Source organism: Anolis carolinensis, chromosome 2 (genome assembly GCF_035594765.1).
Source record: "Anolis carolinensis isolate JA03-04 chromosome 2, rAnoCar3.1.pri, whole genome shotgun sequence".
Lineage (NCBI taxonomy): Eukaryota > Metazoa > Chordata > Lepidosauria > Squamata > Dactyloidae > Anolis > Anolis carolinensis.
The window spans coordinates 184,286,174-184,307,012 of NC_085842.1; the positions used below are offsets into that span (position 1 = coordinate 184,286,174).

At 41.9% G+C, this 20,839-nt stretch overlaps 1 protein-coding gene across 1 annotated transcript; it reads right to left on the minus strand.

Annotated features, from left to right (window-relative positions):
* Window positions 1-2,967: 2,967 nt before the first annotated feature.
* praf2 (PRA1 domain family member 2) lies at window positions 2,968-19,625 on the minus strand. Its single transcript, XM_003225799.4, has 3 exons — window positions 19,403-19,625; window positions 10,617-10,834; window positions 2,968-9,372 (listed from the first exon to the last, which is right to left on the minus strand). The coding sequence occupies exons 1-3, from the start codon at window positions 19,579-19,581 to the stop codon at window positions 9,233-9,235; spliced, it is 537 nt and encodes a 178-aa protein (XP_003225847.3). The 5' UTR covers window positions 19,582-19,625; the 3' UTR covers window positions 2,968-9,232.
* Between the last annotated feature and the right edge of the window lie 1,214 nt (window positions 19,626-20,839).

Sequence of the window (20,839 nt, forward strand, 5' to 3'; positions counted from 1 at the left end):
GCTTGGATAAGCAAATATCTTGGATAATAAGGAGGGATTAAGGAGAAGCCTATTAAACATCAAATTAGGTTATGATTTTACAAATTAAGCACCAAAACATCATGTTAAACAACAAATTTGACAGAAAAAGTAGTTCAATATGCAGTAATGTTATGTTGTAATTACTGTATTTACGAATTTATCACCAAAATATCACGATATATTGACTACAAAAATGGCTTGGATTATCCAGAGGCTTGAATAAGTGAGACTCTACTGTAGTAGAAAGAGGAGGGGTATGACCCATCTTTGCCTCTTTGAACTCCTTGGAAGAGAGGTTGAATTAAAAATGTAATTTTCCCTTTCACTGATTCCCACATAATCTTCACCATCATCTATATATTTAAAAGAGTGATGGCATCACGGCGACCCACAAAACAACAAAACTACAGACCCCCCAACCTCGAAATTTGACAACACAACCCCTCATCCACGGCTCTAGGTTGATACAACAAAAAGAAAAGAAAAATAAAGTCCTAATTAGAGAGAGAGGAATAATTGCTTTTATCCAATTGCAGCCAGTTAGAAGGCTAAGCTCCTCCAACTTGGTCTCCTAGCAACCCAATAAAAAATAATTAAAAACACTACAAAATAATTTAAAACACTAAAAAATTAATACAATAAAATACTATAACAGAAAATAACTAAAAATAATACAAGAAAATAATAAAATATAATAAAAAGATAACTTACAATAAAAGTTATGAAAAAATACAAATAACGTCAAATAAAAATTACACAATTTTTAACCAATACCACCACCACTTTGCCACAGCAACGCGTGGCCGGGCACAGCTAGTCCCATATAAAACTGCACCCAAGATAATTCAGGTTCGCTATATTTTGTGGCAAGAATACCTGACAGTGGAGACCCGAGTGCTGATTATTCACTAGCCAACAAACATTTTGGTGCCTGAAATGTTAAGACTTATTTCTGAGTACAGTAGAGTCTTGCTTATCCAGGCCTCGCTTATCCAACGTTCTGGATTATCCAACACATTTTTGTAGTCAATGTTTTCAATATATCGTGATATTTTGGTGCTAAATTCGTAAATACAGTAATTACAACATAACATTACTGCGTATTGAACTGCTTTTTCTGTCAAATTTGTTTTTAAACATGATGTTTTGGTGCTTAATTTGTAAAATCATAACCTAATTTGATGTTTAATAGGCTTCTCCTTAATCCCTCCTTATTATCCAAGATATTTGCTTATCCAAGGTTCTGCCGGCCCATTTAGCTTGGATAAGTGCGACTCTACTGTATATTGGACCCACTGATTCCAAAAATGGCAACTTTTAAATCTAGTTTTTGAGAAACAGAACATATGCCATATACTACTATTCCATCTGCTTGCCCATAGAAAATAATAAATCATAAAATCATCATGGGCTGGGCTATAGCACAGCTGGTAAATCAGCAGTAATAAGACCTATCAAACAAAAGGTGGCCAGTTCAAAGCCAGTACAGTGTGAGCACCCGACCGTCAAGCCCAGCTCACTGTTTACCTAAGCAGTTCGAAAACAGCTTATAAGCTGTAAGTAGAAAAATTAGGTACCGCAAATTGCAGGGGAGGTATTAACAACACCAGAAATGTGGTGACCGAGAGGAAGGTAGGAGGAAGTCCTGATGGCTCTTCATCATAAAGAATGGAGCAACGGCACCCCCTGTGACTGAATCTTAGTGCAACCTCAACCTCCAAGGAACCAAAAAACTGGACTTCAAGACTACATACCTCCTTCTGACTGTCTTGATCTGTTCTGTCCTGTTTCCAAATGGCATTGAATGTTTGCCAGGTATGTGTACTGTGATCTACCCCAAGTCCCCTTGGGGAGATAGGGCGGAATATAAATAAAGTATTATTATTATATAACCATATCTAAGAAACTAAGAGCTTATGAGGTCTAGCCAATGGACTTTTCTGAATTAGGACCTCAAATAACACAAGGAACAAGCTTAAAAACCAAGACATCAAGGCTTTTTATTGTGTTTTTTCATTGTGTTATATTTCATTCTATCCCTTTCCTATTTATTTTGTAAGCCTTTATGGGATGGATGACAACAGCTGTTAAGTTTGGTGAGTTATTGATGAAAAATGTTGATAATACGTATGTTCATTTCATGAATACTGTTCACACACACACACACACACACCCTGTTTGGCAGTGGTTGTATGTGAGGGTGTGCCTTCAAGTGGCTTGTTGACTTACAGGAACCCCAATGGATGTACACACAGGTGTTTTGCCAGTTCCTTCCTTTGAAATCTAGCCTACTGTACCCTGGGATTCCTTGATGGACTCCCATCTCAGTACTAACAATGGTTAACCCTCTTAGCACCCAAGATCAGATGGGAACTAGTGCCTTTTGGGTGGCTGGCCCTGCCATTGAACAAAATGAGGTGGTTGTCCCAAGTAGAAGATATTAGGAGCTGGCAGTAGGAGGAGGTGCTGTGATGCAATGGGTTAAACCAGCTGGACTGCTGACCTGAAGGTTGCCCATTCGAATCTGCAAGACGAGGTGAACTTCCGCCTGTCAGCTCTAGCTTGCAGGGACATGAGAGAAGCCTCCCAGTAGGATGGTAACACATCCGGGTGTCCCCTGGGCAATGTCTCTGTAGACAGCCAGTTCTCACACACCAGAAGCAACTTGAAGTATGTTCTCAAGTCACTTGTGACACCATTTTTTAAAAAGTAGAAGGAGGGGCCAAGGCAAACCATAGATATTGGCCTGTCCTGCCCCTCCTGAATCTAGCATGTTGGCATCAGGATACTTAGGAGGACAAAGGTTGGGCTGCAGTCAAGTTGGCTAATGCACTTGGAATTGTCAACTGTTATTTGAAGGAAATGATTGAATCATCAAATTTCTACTGACATGCAAAAACAACTCACTGTAGCCAAACAGACATTTAAATGTACGCATATCCAAAATACTATGATAATGAACATAAGACTTTATTTTTACAAATATGTAGAAATGTAAAAAAGATAGATGAAATAAGTTATATGGTTTAGCTAATATTTTTTAAGACACAGTGCATGTTATGGTCTAACATCCAAATGGAACTTATATTGCGAAAATTCAGGCTAACCAAACTTCTAAATACAGCTGTTTTGAGGCCTCTTTATCAATTTTACATGGGGAATTTCAGATGACAATCTAATATTTCTAAAGGAAAGTAGGTGAATAATGCAACAAAATGTGCACAGAAATGTAATAGCATCTAATGTTATGAAGAGCCACAGCAGCCATATTTGAAACATCACTCTTAAGTTATTTTGAATGTAAGAACTGGCAGACATTTCCAAAATTTTAGCACCCACATCCATGCCAAGTTTAGCTAGAAGTAAGTCCCAGTAATTATGATAAATATATTTTAAACGACAGCCGTAAGTATTTAATGGTGCACTTGTGCCTTTAGATTACCACCAGAAAGGTTGGGTATCATATATGCACGTTCCTCTGTTGATGAATGCAGCACCAGGTGGCATCCTGCCATTAAAGAAAAAATCCTTCATATTGTGCCAAGTATAGTGATTTTCAGTCGACATCCATCTATATAACCCAGGTGTCAACCCTCAAGGTTGGCACATTTGAGAGATACAGCGAGCAATGTCTAGTAGACCAACTGTACCCAGTGGCTAAGGAAGTATGTGACAAAAAGTCAAGACTTTCAAACACTGCACTTTCCCATTAATAACGCAATGAGAAAACATTTTAAGAAAAACAGCTTTTTAAAGAGACACACACCTTGTTAGGCATTGTATGAAATGCCGTCAATGGTAGAAAAAAATGCTTCTGTGTATAAAACATAATTGACACCTTCACAGAAGTTGAGACAGACTTGTTTCAGGCTGGAAAAGCTGTTCTATAAAAGGTCCACAGTCACGAATCATTTTGTCACCTAGTCAAGACTGTAACAAATTGCTAGGAAGCAGTGCCATGGATTTTTGGTGAGCTGCAAACAAAGGGGAGTTTAAAAGGAAATCAAAGATGGTGTGTATATCTTGAAGAGAATGTATATGGCATAATGGCTGTCATAAAAATGGGGGTTCCAAATCTGAAAGTTCTCTTGTATGGCTTTATTAAATTGGGATGAGAGTGGTTCTCCAGATGAGCCAGAAACGAGGAACCAGTTGTTGGAACTGACCTATGGGGGTTAGGTTTAACAGCAATTGCAGCTCAACATCTGGAGGCCTACATAGTCCTCACCAGGCCAGTAGCGAGGGGGGGGGGGTTAGGGGTTCAACCCCCCCCCCCCCAAAATTTTTCGGGTTAAAAAAAAAACCTGGTTTACTCATGAATTTTAACTGGTTAACCAAATCCCCATGCTAAGTCTATGAGACGTAAAACATTAAGAGTCCCTCCAGGCACTATCTCAAGCAGATATTGACAGGTCTGAACCCGGGGGGGCGGGCGGGTCAGGGGTTCAAACCCCCCCCCCAAATTTTCAAAACCCCTTCCGAAATTTTTTTCTGACTACGGCCCTGGTCCTCACTTATATAAAACCCAAGTCCTTGCTTCTTCAACATACCTCCTGTCAAAATGCAAGAAGAACGGAATTGGGGGCCCATCAAAATTCAAGGTGTAGAAGGCAAGGAGAACCTATCCCTCCTTATACAAAATTTTTAAAACAACTTGGCATTATACTAAATGTCCTTTGACCAGAATCTGGCCACTTGGAGTGCCTCTGGTGTTGCTGTAAGGTTCTCCATGGTGCATGTGGCAGGGCTCAGACTGCGTTGTAATAGGTAGACTGGTTTGCTCTTCTCCACACTCATATATCTTGGACTCCACTTTGTAGATTCATTTCTTAAGATTGGCTCTGCATCTTGTGGTCCAGAGTGCAGTCTGTTCAGTGCCTTCCAAGTCTCCCAGTCTTGTGTGTGCCCAGGAGGTAGTCTCTCATCCGGCATCAGCCACTAATTGAGGTTCTGAGTTTTAGCCTGCCACTTTTGGACTCTTGCTTGCTGAGGGACATGAGAGATGCCTCCCTGCAGGATCGTAACACATCCGGGTGTTCCTTGGGCAACGTCTTTGTAGACGGCTGATTCTGTCACAATCAGAAACGACTTGCAATATGCAATCCTCCTTACATGATCAGTAACCTTAGGAGGAAAATGATACTGAGCCACCTTCTCTGATGCAACATAAACATGAAACTGAAATGAGGGGAAATGACCTCTGAAGTCACTCAGAGAGCAAATTCCCCCTTCTCCCATGTTTGCTCCAGAGGAAAATGGTCAACGCAGCTTCCAGGGCGCCTCTATTGAGCCAGATTTTGGGGGATTCAGCCAACATTCTTCTTCACCTCTATTCCTAAAGCTATTGCAAGTGACTTAGCTCGCCAGCATTGCAGGAAATGGGAGTCACATTTGCTACAACATTTCTGGCAGGCTGGCAGGAGGGCAACAGATAATAAAGGGAAATAATTTGTTGAACATTTTATAGAACCATATATATCTTTCCCATGTATTAATCACTTGCCTGCGATCATAACATACAGAGCCACAGTGCCTGGGGTTAATGTGAGCTGAGAGCCAAACCATCAGGAGAAGCACAAGGTTAAAGAAGGCTGGGAAGCCCCACCATCAGACAAACCTTGGATCTGATGGTGAAGCTTTGGGATCCAACTGGTAGCCAAATCATTCATCAGATTGGCTGAAGGAGACTGAAGGAAAACCCAGAATGACTTGGAATTTATGGTTCTTAGAAGGAAGGTTTACCACAGGAATTAATAGTTCCTGTGTAAAGCCAACCATGAACAAATGCAATTTTGCCTCCTACACCTCACAAACCAAGGGGTACAAAGGGGACTATTTTTCACTAACACAATTTAAAAATAAGCTAGAAATAAGCTTTCAAGTCCTTTGTCAACCACATATTTCTTTTTTAAAAAACAACTAGTACATAAAACTGGACAGGCATTAACATTTAAATTCCTTTGACAATTGTATTTCTTAGCAATGCTTCTAGCATCTTCATTGCAAAAAAGGTCCTAACACAATTGGATAACTCCCATCATTCCTTACCCTTAACCTTTCTGGCTGGAACTTCTGGAAGTTGAAATCAAAAATGTCTGAGGCCCTTTCTACACTGCCATATAAAATCCAGATTATCTACTTTGAACTGGATTATATGGCAGTGTAGACTCATATAATTCAGTTCAAAGCAGATTATGTGGATTATCTGCTTTGATAGTCAGGATTATATGGCAGTGTAGAAGGGGCCTCAGTGGATCCCCCACTCCTGATTTAGCTAACATCTCATTCCTTATGCTACTTATCACTATGCACTATTCTAAACTTGGTCCGTCTTCTGATTTTCTGTATATGGTCAGACCCACAAGGGCCTCCCATGTCAAGGGGTTGGTCAATCTAGTCAAGATTATGCCTAGGTTTAAAGGAGCTATCCAAGGTGCTGAAATTAATTAAGAACAGAGTTTGGCATCCTAGAGGCCTCTTTCAAAACCTGGATTAAAAGCACAAATGGTTTTGCCATCTCTCTGACATAGTATCCACTAGTTGCCTCACCAGACTGGTTTGTCGATGGCTGATGGAGTGAAAGTTAACATTTCAAACTTTGTCCGATTTGAATCTGGAATGGTCCCCTAAGGGTAATGACAAAATATGGGTTATCTGGGATGGGTTTTCTTCTTCTGAAATGGAATGTACAATCTGCCATGTACGTTGGCTACTGCCTGAACTCAGCACAATTAGCCTTTCCCATAAAATCTAAGATTTAGTTAAGTCTCAGAAATCATTTTCTACCCTGCAATGCCATCTTCATATCATATCCACTTTGCTCTGACTTTGTTCCATGCCTCTCTATAAAATCAGGAGACATCATGGGCTTTGTAGATTACAGAATACAGTGGGGTGTGGTGGGGGGGGAAGTATTTAGTCAGGTACCAATTGTACAAGTTCTCCCACTTAAAAAGATGAGAGATGCCTGTAATTGACATCATAGATAGACCTCAACTACAAGAGACAACATGAGAAAAAACATCCAGAAAATCACACTGTCTGATTTTTCACAAATTTATTTGCAAATTATGGTGGAAAATAAGTATTTGGTCAATAACAAAAGTTCATTTCAATACTTTGTTATATATCCTTTACTGGCAATGACAGAGGTCAAACATTTTCTGTGAGTCCTCACAAGGTTGGCACACACTGTTGCTGGTATGTTGGCCCATTCCTCCATGCAGATCTCCTCAAGAGCAGTGATGTTTTGGGGCTGTTGCTGGGCAACACGGACTTTCAACACCCTCCAAAGTTTTTCTATAGGGTTGAGATCTGGAGACTGGCTAGGCCACTCCAGGACATTGAAATTCTTCTTACGAAGCCACTCCTTCATTGTCCTGGCGGTGTGCTAGAGATCATTGTCATGCTGAAAGACCCAGCCACGTTTCATCTTCAGTGCCCTTGCTGATGGAAGGAGGTTTGCACTCCAAATCTCACAATACATGGCCTCATTCATTTTTTCATGAGTACGGATCAGTCAACCTGGTCCCTTTGCAGAGAAACAGCCCCAAAGCATGATGCTGCCACCGCCATGCTTCACAGTAGGAATGGTGTTCTTTGGATGCAACTCAGCATTCTTTCTCCTCCAAACACAACGAGTTGTGTTTCTGCCAAACAGTTCTACTTTGGTTTCATCTGACTATATGACATTCTCCCAATACTCTTCTGGATCATCCAAATGCTCTCTAGCAAACTTCAGTCAGGCCCAGACATGTACTGGCTTAAGCAGGGGGACACGTCTGGCACTGCAGGATCTGAGTCCCTGGCAGCGTAGTGTGTTACTGATGGTAGCCTTTGTTACATTAGTCCCAGCTCTCTGCAGGTCATCACTAGGTCCCCCGTGTGGTTCAGGAATTTTTGCTCACCGTTCTTGTGATCATTTTGACCTCACGGAGTGCGATCTTGCGTGGAGCCCCAGATTGAGGGAGATTATCAGTGGTCTTGAATCTCTTCCATTTTCTAATTATTTCTCCCTCAGTTGATTTCTTCACACCAAGCTGCTTGCCTACTGCAGATTCAGTCTTCCCAGTCTGGTGCAAGGCTACAATTTTGTTTCTGGTGTCCTTGGACAGCTCTTTGGTCTTCACCATAGTGGAGTTTGGAGTGTGACTGTTTGAGGTTGTGGACCGGTGTCTTCTATACTGATAACAAGTTCAAATAGGTACCATTACTACAGGTAATGAGTGGAGGACAGAGGAGCCTCTTCAAGAAGAAATTACAGGTCTGTAAGACCCAGAAATCTTGCTTGTTTGTAGGTGACCAAATGCTTATTTTTCACCATAATTTGCAAATAAATTTGTGAAAATTCAGACAATGTGATTTTCTGGATGGGTTTTCTTATGTTGTCTCTCATAGTTGAGGTCTACCTATGATGTCAATTACAGGCCTCTCTCCTCTTTTTAAGTGGGAGAACTTGTAAAATTGGTATCTGACTAAATACTTCTTTCCCCCACTGTAAATACAATGTATTGGATAAAAAATGGAACCCTCATTTAAATCTTACCTCTACCACGACTATGTTGGTTGAACCGAGTCAAGACGCTCAGTCAGCCTCAGGCCTTTCATTGCAATATGTTGTCAAGACACAATCTAATGATAAGGTTTCTGTAAGCAGTACAGCAATGCTGCATATAAAGCACTGGAAAGTGGTATAGAAATGCTAGGAAGTACTATTCTACAAGACAACCTTCCTTGGACAACTAGTACTAGGCCACCCTTTCATCTGTTGATTTTGCTCTATGATTCTGTTTGCTGCTTTTTCTGATCCCACATCTAAACATACAACAAACTAATATTTACAGTCAAGATTTAGAAAAAAAAATGGCCCTGTAATTCATCCATCTTACTTGATGCTTCACTCTATCTCACGTCTCTAAGTGCAATCAGGAAAACCAGTCCCAAGAATTAAAACATACTATCAGTTACAAATACTGAACTTGATGTCAACCCTGTTAGCTTCACACCTCTATTGGTCCTCAACAATCACTACTTTGAACTGGGGAGTCCCACCAGTTGCAAGTCCAGAGAATACTGCCTTTTTGCATCAGCTCATAGCCAGGCTCTTCAACAGAGTTGTGCAAATCGGAAAGCAAAGGAACTGGGGTGGAAAGAGTCACCAGTCCATTGGAAGGAAGGAAGAGATGGTAGGTAATGCAACCCCGGTGATGGTCTAAGATCCAGCTTCCTGTTCCTGCCCAAGAGCTTCCAGGAGCAGCCCCATGGGTGTGCGCTTGAGTCCGATGCTCTCCATTTTGTTCTCTATCTTGTTCTTGAGGTTACGGAGACGCAGAGAAGCGTGGATGAGGATCACTGCAGTGGGGGTGGGAGGGGCAGAGAGAGAAGCTGAGGTTTACGGACTGCCGTGGAGATAGAAAGCCATTATATCCCTCTCCCCCAGCAATCTCCCTTCCTGCAGGAGAATTTATATTCTCATAACCAGGCCTGGAGGAGCCAAACCGCTGCAGGCATTTCCCCTAGGAGAGATCAGATTGCTTCTCCAGAAAATAAACAGGGATAGATTTTGCCTTTATTATCCCACAGGCTTCCTGGAATGGCTCTTCAGAAACCAAGTAAAAACCATCTCCACCCCAATCCTTTCCTGCAGAGATATTCCCCCAGAGTCAGGGATATAAGCTACCTGGCACCTGCCAATGGCTTCAGATCACACCTCCCATAAGCCCTAACCAAGGTTAGGGGTTGTGAGAATGGTTTTGGATTACAGGCAGTCCCCAAGTTATGAACAAGATAGGTTCTGTAGGTTTATTCTTAAATTGAATTTGTATGTAAGTCAAGGACAGGTGCTCCATGCAGTCATGCCGGCCACATGACCTTGGAGGTGTTTACGGACAACGCCGGCTCTTCGGCTTAGAAATGGAGATGAGCACCAACTCCCAGAGTCAGTTACAACTGGGCTTAATGTCAGCGGAAACCTTTACCTTTAGAAGGACAGGTACATTTTTAAGTCTATGGTTTGCTGTCTGTGCCCCTGTTTCACTTCACTTTAACAATTGGATTTTGAAAAAATTGGCTCGTTGTGGCAGCAAGGATCAAAGAAAAAGCTTTCTTTGAGACATTTTTTCCCATGATAACTCTTTTAGAGGTGATTTTCCCTTTCTAGGGGTAGATTTCTCTCACTTCCTATTGCCTTTCCTCCATTCTTAACTGTGAGTCATTTGTAAATTGGAAATTTGTAACTTAGGGACTGCCTGTACAACCCTCAGACGCTCTGGATATTGGCCATACTGTAAGATTTGCAGTCAAAAAACATATAATCCTACAGTCATGCAGTTGGATGAGACCACAAGGGCCATCCAGTCCAACCCTCTACCATGCAGGAGCACACAATCAAAACACCCCCAGACAGATGAACATCCAGCCATGGAGCTCATCATGTTACTTTCATTCTAGGCCTGGGGGCTTTATCTGTAAGAACAATTGACTACTAAGTGTGCAAAATCTCTGCAATCACCATGTAAACTGGAGGAAAGGGTGTTCCACCAATTGCCACTCCCTCCTCCTACTCCCAACCACCCTGCTACCGTTCAGAAACTCACGCATGATGGGCAGAGCGATGAAAACCAAGAAGGTGGCAGAGCCTTCCAAGAGAGACACCAGGAAGTATGCCAAGCCAAGGACGGCAAAGAAGCAAGTGCCAGGGTAATTCCTACGGAAGCGTCGAACAGGAGCCTTGTTCTCAGCCGCCCAAACAAAACCCACGAAGATCAGTGTGACAAGCGTGCCACTCAACAACGTCAGACCTGGGCAAAAATACCTGCAAAGAGATGAGCAGGGTGAAAACAACAAATCCATTTTCAGCCCTGTCCGAAGGCATGCGATATTTTGTTGTTATAGCAAAACAGATCAGCTATCATATGAAGAGACCACATCTATATAAACAGAAAGATTTCAGACAACCCAGAAATATCTTCATAGCTTGTCCCACTGACTACAATAAGAAATATACAAAGAGGTGCTTTTCCTTGTATCAAAACTTAATGACAAGTAAAGAAGTCTTATAAGGGAGATTATGCCTATCGAATCTCAAACAAATAAGATGCAGTAGTTAACTGGTGGGATTGTGGGGGTGGGGGATATTTAGCTCTTAAATGTAATTTTAATTGTATTTGAACTTTTGTATTAATGACACAAGCATTTAATTATTTGCATCCATATGTATGTGCATTTTCTTTGTTTTCAAATTCTATTATGTACAGTAGAATCTCACTTATCCAACATAAACGGGCCAGCAGAACGTTGGATAAGCGAATATGTTGGATAATAAGGAGGGATTAAGGAAAAGCCTATTAAACATCAAATTAGGTTATGATTTTACAAATTAAGCAACAAAACATGTTATACAACAAATTTGAGAGAAAAAGTAGCTCAATACGCAGTAATGCTATGTAGTAATTACTGTATTTATGAATTTAGCACCAAAATATCACGATGTATTGAAAACATTGACTACAAAAATGCATTGGATAAGCGAGTGTTGGATAAGTGAGACTCTACTGTATTATGTTGTTGTTGGTCACCTTAAGTCTCTATGGGGAAGCAGGTGAGCTAAAAAAATTAACAACAGGCATGTATCTTTTTTTTTTTTAAATTGACACAGCTGAAATAAACTTTCAGATACAATTGCCTTTTATGAGGGCAAAGTGGCTGCAAAGTTTTGGACAAAAAGCAGCACAGATGTTTGTGCAAGAGCAGCTTTTCCATTTGGAGAATATCCAAGAAAAAGATATGCTTCACCTTCTTATATTCTTTGTAATCTGTTCCTGTGAAAATGTATCACAACATAACATTTTTGTGTCATTTAAAATTAGATCTCCAGTTCCAAAAAAAATCAGCCAACCAAAGGAAGCACGTACAACATCATAGAAGCAGAGAGAACTATTTTCCTTGCAGAGGTACAGTAATACTGTGTGGGTTAATCAAACCAGACTCGTTTTATTGCACCTTTCCATAATGAGCAAAGGTTCCTGCAAGGGATACAAGTCCTTCTTCTCATAACAAGCAAGGTATCAAAAAATTGGTCCCCCAGAAGTTGTACTGCAGTTCCCATTGTTGTTGCTGTGTGCTTTCAAATTGTTTCCAATTCATGCCAAGCCTATACTGAAGTGATTACCAAGTTTTCTGGGGCTGAGAATGTATGACTCGAATTCTCAGTCATTCCCATGACTGAGCAAGGAACTGAACCCTTGTCTCCAGAGTCCAATATTCAAACCACTCAATTTCCCTGGCTCCCAATTCCCATTATCCCTTTCTATTAACTATCTGCCTTAGACTGATGGGAGTTAGAGTCCAACACACCTGAAGTTTGGCTGCTGAATCAGCAAACAACCCAAAGCTCCCTTCCAGATTAATCCAATGCTGACAACTGGGAGTCAGAACTACAACCCCTATCATTCCTAATCTCCTTTACAAGACCATCCTCAAATTATTAGAAGTGTTGGTGCCTCATCAAACTACAACTCCCAGGATTCAAGAGAACTGAGTCATGGCAGTGAAAGAGGTGTCAAACTGCATTAATTCTCCAGTGTAGATGTACCCTGGGGCTAAGTGGACAAAAGATTTGACTCGGCAGAAGGACAGCTTCCTATCTGCAAGGAGGGATAGGAAAGGCTCCTGTTCATGTCACTCAGAGATATATGGACCAGTATTTTCACTGAGTAGACAGCAGTATACTATTAAATCAGAAGTAAATCCCTCTGAGTTCTGTGGGTTCACTCCCATAAACATGCGTACAGGCAAGGACTCCCATTTTAAAGTGAGCAAATACCTATTCATTCCCATCTCATACTTTCCAACTGATCTAGTTTGGAAGGGATAGTCCTGGTAAAATGCCTGTTATCCAGCTCTTTTTAAAACATCCCAATTTTTTCTCCCATTTTTCCCTTTGTTCTGAACTTACTTCAGAACTTATTGCAGGACTCAATTGCTGCAAACTGAGTTCAAAGTCCAAAAGTTGTTTACCCTCCATTAGAACAGGAGGAGAGTATAAAAAAGGAGACAGACTTGCCCTTCCCAGTAAACTAAGCTAAAGCAAACTGCAGCAGTCTTTCTTATCTTTCCTGTTTTCCCTCATTAATAACTTTTGCCATTTTTAATCCACACTCTGATATTGCCTGGGTACAGAAGCCCTGCTTTTCAATTTGTGACATACAGAAGGACGTGCCATCTAAAATGTTCACCTCCAATCCACAATACTATTTGAACCCGGTGAAGTAATGGACTTCTAAAACGGCCTCCCATTATGTCTGGAGTCTAAAATTACTAGGCTGCGTCACTGATGGATTTGCTTCCGAGCAAAGAGGCATAGCATGGCATTATTGATTTCTAAAAAGCACAGTGTCACTGCTAATGCATTTCCGCAGGGTAGCCACATATTGTGATCTGGAAGCCCTGAGTTCTTTGTGAGTGTGGCTTGTGGTGAGGCTAATAGAGGTTGAACAGAGATATATATTCAAAATGGTGACTTCCCATAGTTCAGGGATGACTCAGGGCAGGTGATCCTATTAAACAGAATGAGGCAGTTCCTTCAAGCATTGGGGAGTCGATTTATTATTACTGATTTTTTTTTCAGAAAAAGGAAGCAAATATCTAGCTATGTATTCATTTGATGGAAAAAATGAAAAGGCAACTAATCGTTATCTGTCAACTTGTTGTTGCTCCTGCCAGAGAAAAAGAAAAGTGCATTTAGGATTTCTTCCACTGATGCGACAACAGCAGTAGGACAAAGCCCACCTTTCTCAATACTGTTGGACCAAAGCTCACTCCAGCTACCACAATCAATGGCTATGAATGCTGAGAATTGCAATCAAACAACATCAAGAGCAGTGACTCCCAAACTTTAGTCCTCTAGGTGTTTTGGACTTCAACTTCCCGGAGTCCTTGCTTAATGATCAGGGATTCTGGGAGCTGAAATCTAAAACATTTAGAAGAACGAAGTTTGGGAAAGACTAGAGCAGGGGTCCCCAAACTAAGGCCCGGGGGCCGGATGCGGCCCATCAAAGCCATTTATCCGGCCCCCACAGCACAAGAGGGTTGGGCTAAATGACCCAAGGGTTCTCTTCTTCTCTTACAACCATTATTATTATTATTATTATTATTATTATTATTATTATTATTATTATTATTAACATTGAGGCTGAGTGGCCATCTGTCAGGGGTGCTTTGCTTGTGCCTTTTGGTGCACAAAGGCAGAAGAGAGTTGGACTAAATGGCCCAAGGGGTCTCTTCCAACCCTCTTTATTGTGATTATTATTATTATTAACATTGAGGCTGGGTGGCCATCTGTCAGGGGTGCTTTGCTTGTGCTTTTGTTGCACAAAAGCAGAAGGGGATTGGACTAAAAGGCCCAAGGGGTCTCTTCCAACCCTCTTTTTATTATTATTATTATTATTATTATTATTATTATTATTATTATTATTATTATTATTATTAACATTGGGGCTGGGTGGCCATCTGTCAGGGGTACTTTGCTTGTGCTTTTGGTGAACAAAAGCAGAAGGGGATTGGACTCAATGGCCCAAATGGTCTCTTCCAACCCTCTTTTTAAATTATTTATTTATTTATTATGGCTCTGTGGCCAACTATAGTCCGGCCCTCCAACAGTCTGAAGGATCGTGAACTGGCCCCCTGTTTAAAAAGTTTGGGGACCCCTGGACTAGAGGGTCATAACCTTTACACTAAAAGAAAATATGCATCCCTGATTGGAGGGAGAAAGGCATAGTTTGCCTTTCTGGCTCAACTACTGAGGTATAGTGCAATTCCCGTTATCCTCAGTCCACATGACCAATAATCAAAGGTTATGGAAGTTGTGATTTATAACATCTAGGGACCCAAACTAAGTAAAAACTAAAAAGCATCAACTACTATCTATCTATACACATAATAAAAGTGAAAATCTGTATATGTGGCACGGATGTCCATTCATAGACAGCCTCCAGCTTCCACAAACAGGCTATAGTTCCTAGTGCTGAGGAGCCACCAAGTCACTCTCTCCAAGGACATTGCAGGTTACAGCAAGCACATCCCAGTGTTCCTTTCTCTTTTCATTTGCATGACCCCACCCACTGCATCTCCCTTAACCCTTTTCCTACCCTTTCCTATGGAACACAGCAAACAGAGGAATTGATCAGCAACTGAACATATTGGAAAGGTTTGGGGACAATTCACCATGATTTATAGGAGTTGTAGGGACCGGAATGTATAATTCACCTGCAGTCTAAGAGCACTCTGAATCCCACCAACAATGGACCTGAATTAACTTGGCACACAGACTCAACATGGCCAACTTTGCATACTGGTGGGGTTTGGGGGTGATTGATCTTGACATCCAGGAGGTATAGTTCACCAGTATTCAGAGAACACTGAACCCATCTGATGACGGATCTGGACCAAACTTGGTATACAAATTCAACATGGCCAACTGGGAACACTGGTGGACTTTGGGGGTAATTGACCTTTGGGAGTTATAGTTCACCTGTCTTCTGTGAGCCCTCTGAACCCCACCAATGACGGATCTGGACCAAACTTGGCACACAGACCCAACATGGCCAACTGTGAAAACTGGCAGGTGTTTCCAGAAGATTGTTCTGGGAATATGGGAGTTGTAGCTCACCTATATCCAGAGAGCACTGAACCCAGCCAACATCAGATCTGGACCAAACTTAGCACACAGACCAAACATTGCCAACTGTGAATACTGGGCTTTTTTTTGGGGGGGGGGGGGGTTAACCCAAGATTTTTGGGAATTGTAGTTCACCCACACTCTTATGTATTTTCTAATGGCAGCATTCATAGAAAACAGGAAAGTCTGAGATTTTTTTTCTAAGACATAGTGTAACATATGATCAAACTGATATTACCTAACATCCAAAAAAAATAAGGCCCTTTCCAATAATCCAGGCACTGCCCAAGCTAGTGTAAAATAATTATAGTTGGCCATCTGCATCCACAGACCATGAACTGGCATGGCTCTCAATAAAAATTAATTTGACACCCCTGGTATAGTGGATTCAGGGGCTTACATCATCATGTGCCTCCACCAGCCCCAGACTTCCCTGTACTCTCTGTGTTAAGACCAAATCTTCATAATAAGTTGAAAGATAAATAATTTCCTTAGCACTGCTATAACTGCTTAAATGGTTTAGAAAGAAAACTGCTCCCATCAGCAATGAGAACAGCCAGAAATGATTTTGGACCAACACATCCACTTATACAGTAGAGTCTCACTTATCCAACGTTCTGGATCATCCAACGCATTTTTGTAGTCAATGTTTTCAATATATCATGATATTTTAGTGCTAAATTCATAAATACAGTAATTACTACATAGCATTAATGTGTAATGAACTACTTTTTCTGTCAAATCTGTTGTATAACATAATGTTTTGGTGCTTAATTTGTAAAATCATAACCTATTTTGATGTTTAATAAGCTTTTTCTTAATTTCTCCTTATTACCCAACATATTAACTTATCCAACATTCTGCCGGCCCGTTTATGTTGGATAAGTAAGACTCTACTGTACTTTGGACTCCCGGTGATAACCTGCTCTTTAAAATTTACCATTGCATTCAGGTAGCAAAATGTCATGGGACAAATGGATTTGAAGTCTGCTGTCTTCTTCCTGTGGCATGGCTTTCTATATCTTTAACAAGGCTCCAAAAATATATTTTCGCTCAACAGGGAAATGCAATCGTGTGCCAAGCACCCACTTAAGAAGCTTGCCTTGACATGCTGCTGAGAATTCACAGCAGCCTGAGAATAAATAAATAGAAAACCTTAGAAATGACCTTAGGCTGAACTTTGGCATCCAAATAATACTTCCAGGAATGAGCCCTGAAAAACCTGATTAATCCTAGCTGAATCTAGCCCATTTGAATTGCTACCTTTAGTGGGACTGCTCCTAAATCTGTATGAGTCATTTGGCATAGAAATGTGACAGGGTGATGCTTTTCCTTATCAGCAAAGCGGCAATCAAAAAATCATGTTCTGATCTGTGGTCGGCCAAGTTTAGGATTGCTGGCTGCTAAAAAAAAGGGCTAGTCATGCAGAAGAGTACATTCCAGCTTGACAATCTGTGTGAGAACCTTAAAGTCACCTGGCAATTGATGCCAACTTTGTGAATTTAATAGGATTTTCTTAGACAAGGAGTACTCAAGAGGTGTTTGCTGTAGTCTTCATATGAAAAGGACCTCTTAAACTCAGAACCCCTTTCCGCTCACGAAATGTTTAGGTGACTCCAGGTATATATGTACATAAAATAGGTATAAAAATCAACATTGTTGATAACAAATCAGCATTTTCAAGGCTTCCTAAACAGATTTCCTTTCCTTTTTTGCAGAGTACAACAGAAGCATTATTTTGCAGAGTCCACTGTTGCTCACAGATTTGTGTAAAAGGGTGGCATTTACTGTTGCCAATTTTTAATGACTTTCAACTGAGCTAGGTTTGGGGTCGGGACCCACAATTTACAAAGCAATGCCCTACAGCACCTGCTAGTCCTTTGGGGGGGGGGTCTCCAAATCCAAGCACTAACCCGGTCTGAAACCCCATCTTCTATAGTGAACACACAACCCCTATCCTCTTTTCCATCTCAGTCCACCCTATTGTTGTGTGCATTCAGTCATTTCTGACTTATGGTGACCTCAGTGTGACCCTATCATGAGTTTTCCTTGGCCAGATCAATATTATTATTATTATTATTATTATTATTATTGCTGTGAATTTTCTGGGCTGTACGGCTATGTTCCAGAAGCATCCTCTCCTGACGTTTCGCCCACATCTATGGCAGGCATCCTCAGAGGTTGTGAGAGATATTGGAGATTTATATCCAGGTCCAGGGTGGGAGAAAGAACTCTTGTCTGTTGGAGGCAACTGTGAATTTTGCAATCAATCACCTTGATTAGCATTGAAAAGCCTTGCAGCTTCCAAGCTTGGCTGATTTCTGCCCGGGGGAATCCTTTGTTGGGAGGTGTTAGCTGGCCCTGATTGTTTCCTGCCTGGAATTCTCCTGTTTTCTGAGTGCTGCTATTTATTTACTGTCCTGATTTTAGAGTTTTTAAATACTGTTAGCCAGATTTTGGAGCCCCCAGTGGCGCAGTGGGTTAAACTGCTGAGCTGCTGAACGTCTTGACCGAAAAGTTGGCAGTTCGAATCCAGGGAGCAGGATGAGCTCTTACTGTTAGCCCAAGCTTCTACCAATCTAGCAGTTCAAAAACATGCAAATGTAAGATCAATAGATACTGCCCCAGCGGGACGGTAATGGTGCTCCATCCAGTCATGCCGGCCACATGACCTTGGAGGTGTCTAGAGACAACGTGGGCTCTTTGGCTTAGAAAACATGATGAACACCAACCTGCAGAGTCAGACACAACTAGACTTAATGTCAGTGGAAATCTTTACCATAGTCAGATTTTGTTCATTTTCATGGTTTCCTCCTTTCTGTTCAAATTGTCCACATTGTCCATGAAATACTGCTTTTTCTCTACACAAGAGTTCCTAGGGGGTTTGCCTTTCCCTTCCTCTGAGGCTGAGAGTATGTGACCTGCCTATGGCCACCCAGTGGATTTCCCATGTCTGGAAGGGGATTGGAAACCTGATGCGCAGAGTCATACTCCAATACACAACACGGTTGGCCACCCTATTCAAGATGAGAAGCTGTTTTAACAAAGGTGGAAACAGGGAGTGCATCTCCACTGTAGAATTAATGCAGTGTGACGCCCTTTTAACTGCCACATGGGAATCATGGGAACTGAGGCACAGGACTTGTTAAGAGGACCACCCCATGAGTCTTTACATAACTTCTTTGGTGTGAACCCAGTCAAGGGATTCGGATTTCCCCCAGATGCCTTCTATTCCCGAAATCCTGGGTGTTTCCAAACCCTTTTCAAGTGGTAAGGGTTCCATTCATTCCCAGTGGCAGACAACCAGCGAGTTCAAATCAGATCTATCATTTTAAAGCACCATGATAAGGGTTTTGCACTTCAGTTCCCAGAATTCCCGAGCACCGGCTGTATCAGCTGAGACTCCTGGGAAATGGAGTCCAAACAATCTAGAGCAGGCATGGGCAAACTTGGGCCCTCCAGGAGTTTTGGACTTCAACTCCCACAATTCCTAACAGCGTACCGGCCTGCTCTAGAGGTCCAAAGGTTGGGATCCGCTGGTTGATGGAAAGTGGTATTGATGGGCGGCCTCCCACCCAAGCCCTAACCGGGGCGGACCCTGCTTAGCTTCCAAGGTGAGACGGGCACGATGCCTGTCGGCTACGCAGCAGGGCCGCGCCTCCGCTGCCTCCGTGGCACTAGGCCTGGCCTCGCTCGCTCACTCACCCGCCCAGCGCCAGCCCTGCGCCCAGCGCCAGTAAGTAGTTGCTCTGGTAGTAGAGGAGGTTGTTGACCACGCGGTTGTGCCAGCGCTGCCCATCGCGGACGTCCGGGAAGGCCAGGCGGCTGGAGCCCAGCAGGAAGTCCTCCAGCGCCCGCACCGGGGGCAGCCGCACCTCGGACATCTTTCTCTGCTGCCCCACCACCCCACCCAGGACTCCCACTCCCAGCATGCAGCAGGAGTAGCGGCAGCAGAAGAGGCAGCGGACCCTGCCGCGGGGAACGACGGGAAATGGAGTCCCACCCAAGACACACAGTGCCTCCCCTTGTCTGCCTTACTGGAGGTTGAGGGTGCTCTTTATGATGGTGGTAGTGGTTTAGGAAGGCATGCGTTTATCCTTTGTAGCCTACTCTTAGCCAATGTGATAACAAAAGAGAGAGAGAGTGATATATATACACACACAAACACAAATATATTCATTTATTTCATTTATCCTTTGCAGCTCACTTAGCCAATGTGATTATATATATATATATATACACACACATAGTTATTACATTTATCCTTTGTAGTCTACACTCTTAGCCAACTCTCTCTCTCTATATATATATATATGTATATATTCATTTATTACATGTATCCTTTGTAGCTTAATCTTAGCCAATGTGATAACAAAAGATGTAAATGTGTGTGTATATATATATTTCTCCTTTGTAACCTACTCTTAACCAATGTAATAACAAAAGGCGTGATATATATTCATTTATCCTTTGTAGCTCATGTTTGGCCAATGTAATAACAAAAAGCATGTATGTATGTATGTAAAAAAAAGGAAAGGTTTCCCCTGACGTTAAGTCCAGTCGAGTCAGACTCTGGGGGTTGGTGCTCATCTCCATTTCTAAGTTGGAGAGCCAGCATTATCCTTAGACACCTCCAAGGTCATGTGGCCGGCATGTCTGCATGGAGCGCCATTACCTTCCCGCCAGAGCAGTACCTATTGATCTACTCACATTTGCATGTTTTCGAACTGCTAGGTTGGCAGAAGCTGGAGCTAACAGTGGGCGCTCAAGCCACTCCCGAGGTTTGAACCTGGGACCTTTCGGTCTGCAAGTTCAACAGCTCAGCACTTTACTTTGCCACCGGGGCTCCTTGTATATATTTAATGTCCATTTGTGGGGACCTCATATCTCCTAAACTATTTCACTGATTGCTACGAAATTTGAACACAGCATTCGAACTGACAAATGTTTTAAGGTATTCACATACCTACTATCACAAACCTGTCACACCTGAGACAGGTAAAACTGTGCCCCTTGGCAATCAATTCACTGAAAACATTTCACAAAAAGGTGCAATTTATCTAAAACATTCCTCTGAAATTTTCCATTAAAAATCACCATGGGGTTATAATTTGGAATTCAATGTGGGATATTTTTATGCTA

Coding starts and splice junctions, on each gene's coding strand:
- praf2 (XM_003225799.4), bottom strand. CDS start 19,581: ATGTCCGAGGTGCGGCTGCCCCCGGTGCGGGCGCTGGAGGACTTCCTG. Junction 10,835..19,402: donor GCAGGGCTGGCGCTGGGCGG/GTGAGTGAGCGA, acceptor ATCTCTTTGCAG/GTATTTTTGCCCAGGTCTGA. Junction 9,373..10,616: donor CATCGCTCTGCCCATCATGC/GTGAGTTTCTGA, acceptor CCCCCACTGCAG/TGATCCTCATCCACGCTTCT.